The sequence below is a fragment of the Octopus bimaculoides genome, chromosome 4, assembly GCF_001194135.2.
Source record: "Octopus bimaculoides isolate UCB-OBI-ISO-001 chromosome 4, ASM119413v2, whole genome shotgun sequence".
NCBI classification, from domain to species: domain Eukaryota; kingdom Metazoa; phylum Mollusca; class Cephalopoda; order Octopoda; family Octopodidae; genus Octopus; species Octopus bimaculoides.
In genome coordinates, this window is record NC_068984.1 from 147,044,841 (window position 1) to 147,049,840 (window position 5,000).

The 5,000-nt window shown below is 33.0% G+C and overlaps 1 protein-coding gene across 6 annotated transcripts in view; it reads left to right on the forward strand.

Annotated features, from left to right (window-relative positions):
• Nucleotides 1–5,000, forward strand: part of LOC106884251 (RNA-binding protein 24-A) — a 121,315-nt gene that overhangs the window by 83,571 nt on the left and 32,744 nt on the right. For all 6 annotated transcript variants that reach the window (XM_014935522.2, XM_014935524.2, XM_014935521.2 and 3 more), the window contains one exon: nt 521–572. In XM_014935522.2, the coding sequence (XP_014791008.1) occupies nt 521–572 (52 nt within the window). The remainder of the gene's footprint in view (nt 1–520; nt 573–5,000) is intronic.

Here is a 5,000-nt window from a genome sequence, read left to right on the forward strand (position 1 = left end):
TATATTTGAAGAAAAGCAACAAAAATTCAATAGGTTATAGCAGTACGTACGTTTCGTACAAACTTTATTTATTTATGTAGTGAGAACACCACATAAGATGTGCAATGAAAATGTACTCCTCAGCTGCATAATGGAAGTTCATTTTAGAAAGTCATTTTGTAGATGTGTGCAAAAACAAGAGTAGGAGATGAAGAAAATACCATCTTGACTGGGCTGTTAATTAACAGTCTAGTGAATCAAACATGCACCTTTCTTCATTTCTAATTTATCTGTTGGAGGATCAGCGTCCGAATCATCATGACTTTTTCCTTTCTTTCTCTTTCAGCGTTAAACTAATACATTTCCGAAAAGTTGTCCATCCCATGTCTTCTTTTATACTCATTATGAAGCGTGTGTACGTACGTGTGTGTGTATATGTGTGTGTTCGTGCGTGCGTATAAATAAACTGCCTGCCTTAATTTTTTAACGCCAGTTTCAACTAATATTATTCCCTCTGATTTTATTTATCTCTATCTTTCAGCTTTTCCATTTGCAATCAAAGGATTCCCTAGTGTCTTGCCGTCACAGTATGGGTAAGTACTTAGCACTCACAAAATATAATATGCAGGATAAATATATAAGAGAAATAAAACACACAAACATCCCACCAAGAGAAACAATATGATTATAAAGAAAAAGAAACTAAAATCAAAAATGGAATTTCTATGCATTTAAACACATTCTTGTATCACTTTTAAATTTTCTTTCAACAAACTTTCCATTTTTTCAAAATCAAAATACATCTTGCGTCCGTAACTACTCGCCCCATTCTAGTAAACTTAGCATCATAATCATTGCCTTACTATCACCCTTTTGTTGTTGTTGTTGTTGCTGTTGTTATTATTATTATTATTATTATTATTATTATTATTATTATTATTATTATTATTATTATTATCATTATTATTATTATTATTATTATTATTATTATTATTATTATTATTATTATTAAGGCGGTGAGCTGGCAGAATCATTAGCGCGCCGGACAAAATGCTTTGAGTCATTTCGTCCGTCTTTACGTTCTGAATTCAAATTGCGCTAAGGTCGACTTTGCCTTTCATACTTTAGGAATCGTTAAAATAAGTACCAGTTGTGCATTGGTGTCGATGTAATCGATTAACCCCTTCCCCTTAACCCCTTAAAATTTCATGCTTTGTACCTATAATATAAAAAATTATTATTTTTATTGTTATCATTATTATTATTATTATTTTTATTGTTATTATTATTATTATTATTATTATTATTATTATTATTATTATTATTATTATTATTATTATTATTATTAGACAATAAGAAGAGCGCGATGCGATTTGTAATGGATTGTTTATTTAACGGTTTGAATGATATTTCGACAGATCGTCTGTCTGTCTTCATGTTCAAAATGTAAAATGAAAACAACCGTAGAAACACAGAAATTCAAACTATAAACGAGGAAATCCTGCGTTCCTATTTTGATAGAATGACATCATCAGTTTTCAGTTTTGTAACTGGTAAAAAGGAAAACAAAGAAAAAAAGAAACATAGAAGAGAAAAGAAAAATGAAAAAAGGAAAAAAGAATATTTTGTCGAAGAGTTTAGTGTAAATGTGATGAAATTCACCTGTCATTTCATTCATCCCTTAAGGGCGTGATGTTAAATGATTCACAAATATATTTCTCCTCATGCATTTTGAGAACATAAAGTGTAGTAGATTCAGAATGTTTTCTGAGAACGTGCACTTTTAGGTGTTCTTCAAAATTGCAGCCGCTTGATGTAAAATGTTCGGTAAGCTCTGTCGAATTACTGTTATTTTGCTTGACGTCAAATCTATGCCCATTGAATCTTTTGTTTAATTGTTCCGTTGTACAACCAACATAAATCAAGTTGTGTTTGGTGCATTCAGCTGCGTACACCAAATGGGAATTTCTTCACTCCCCACCTTCCATGTAAATTATAACATTTCTGTTGTGATTCTTAATGGAATTAACTTGACTCATGTCGTTACACAATGAACAGCGCTTGCCTCTCTTGCAGCTGTTTTTCAAGTTACAGCGTGCAGAAACTCCAATGGTAGTTTTTTGGTGGGGGTTAGAAGAAGTGGTTAATGTTTCTCTTATATTTTTATTGCATCTAAAAGCTACAGTTGGCGGCTGAGGAAATGTTTGTTTGAAACGAGTATATTTTTCTGCAATATGCTGTAACTTTCAAGCAACACTTATGAAATGCCAGCGAAATTTCGGTGCCGGTGAATCACTAAAGGAATTCCATCACATATTTTACTTTGGTTGCTACAATTATGCGTGGAAGTTTCACTTTCCTTGCTAATTCTAGCGATGTCTTTTTATCTGTCCTTTTCCCTTTACCAGTTACAAAACTGAAAACTGATGATGTCATTCTATCAAAATAGGAACGCAGGATTTCCTCGTTTATAGTTTGAATTTCTGTGTTTCTACGGTTGTTTTCATTTTACATTTTGAACATGAAGACAGACAGACGATCTGTCGAAATATCATTCAAACCGCTAAATAAACAATCCATTACAAATCGCATCGCGCTCTTCTTATTGCCTTCGTGAAGAGTTACGTCAGTCTTCATTACTATTATTATTATTATTATTATTATTATTATTATTATTATTATTATTATTATTATTATTATTATTATTATTATTATTATTATCATCCTCATCATCATTATTCTTATTTTTATTATCATTACTATTTTCTTCAAATACCACCGAGGTCAATTATGCCTTTCAGCCTTTCAAGAACGATAAAATTAAGTACCAGTCATGTAATGGAGTCGATGTAATCTATGTTCTCCCCCTCCCACAAAAATGTTGCCGGCATTTTGCGGAAATTTGAAGCAATTATCAGGCGGGAAGCTGGAAGAATCTTTCACGATTCGGACAAAATGCTTAGCAGCATCTCATCCGTTTTTTTAAAAACTATGAGTACGAGTTCCACCGAAGTCAGTTCGACATTTCCTTATTTCGGGGTCGATAAAATATGTTCCAGTTGAGTACTGCGGTCGATGCAACCGATTTAACCGTTTCCCTAAAATTCCTGGGTAACTCTTTTTCTAAGTTCCACTGTGAAAGGAAAGTGGTGGCGGAGAGGGAGGTGCTACCTTCCAATGAATTTGTAAAAAGATGGCTGACTGTGGCCAAAATGGTTTGAGGGAATGACCGCACTCTAAACACTCGTTTAAGGCAACAGTTGGGAGAGGGCTCATGCCCTTGGTGGTCAGGGTAATCCTGGATCTGTGGGGTTCAGCCCCAGTTGCAGTTTCTCCTATATCAGGAGGATTGCATCACTTATGTTATTCCATACTTTGATATTAAATCTACTTCTATCGCATTTCACCGTCTTTTTTTTTCTGTCTACACATATTTTATGTAAATCTCCACACAAATTGTTTTCTGTTCTTGTGGTGTACCCCTTATCTACGCCCTTGTGGCTAATAAAAGAAATCATTGTCATCATCATTGTCGTCGTCGTCATTGTCATCATCATCATCATCATCATCACCTTCATCTTCATCTTCATCATCATCATTATCATTATCATGATTATTATTATTATTATTATTATTATTATTATTATTATTATTATTATTATTATTATTATTATTATTATTATTATTTTTATTATCATCATCATTGTTATTATTATTATCATTAACATTATCATTATTATTATTATTATTATTATTATTATTATTATAATAAATTATTATTATTATTTTTATTATCATCATCATTGTTATTATTATTATCATTAACATTATCATTATTATTATTATTATTATTATTATTATTATTATTATTATTATTAGTAGTAGTAGTAGTAGTAGTAGTAGTAGTAGTAGTGGTAGCAGCAGCAGCAGCAGTTTAAGATAGGCGTGTATTGGCACCTTTCGAAAGAGCGCCGGACAATCCGTATTTTCTGACCGTTTGCCTCGTAGACAGTAACCAATTGTATCGTTCCAAGATATTTTGGTGATGTTTGAAACCACTTTGCGTTGTCATCCAGGACCGGCTTCTAGGATGCTTGTCCGTTCTCTTATCCTTTTAGCATCGGAGGGTGAGGATTGTTAACCATACTCCCTCATCATTGAGAGAGATTCATTCCCGTCTCTTTAATTTATATTTGATCTGAGCTCAATTATAATAATATATTATATAGGAACACTCTTCATTGTTTATGCCCCAATATATCAATCATATATCGGTATCAATAATCGAATCATCATGTCCATTTGTATCGGCGAAACCGAGACACCTAACGTGGATTTTCTTAGTAAGGAGTTTAAGAAGTTTATGAAGTATTTTGCAAATCAGAATCAATATTTTGATAATAAAATGAAATGTCTTCCAATTTTCCCTCTTCGTTATCAGTTCTTAAAGAACAATAATACTGAACGAGAATCACACAGGCACCAACACACACACACACACACACACACACACACACACACACACACACACACACACACACACACACACACACACACACACACACACACACACACACATTCATGCAATGAGCGATAATGTATACATATTCATATACATACAGACGTATACTGTACTTATATGTATATAAAAGTATATAAGAATATTTGAGTGTGTGTGTGTGTGTGTGTGTGTAATCTGACTTAATATATTTTTGCAAGACAGTATGTCCATTCCGCCTCTAATAGAATCAGTCAACCATTGTGTGGTAATGGTAACTGGAGGCCAATGGACTTCCATATATTGTACTTGGCCGATGCAAACTAGTGAAATACTTCATTAATTTTCCATGGTTCAACAACATTTGGTGCAGAAAACAAATCGTAAATAACGAAGATTTCTTTCCAGTGTGCTTTAGTGAAGGTCTGTAGCCTAGTGGTTGAAATATTACGCTGACGATTGCAATACCCGGACTTGGCGGTACGTTGAGCTCTTGAGCAAATCATTTCATTTCCTGTTGTTC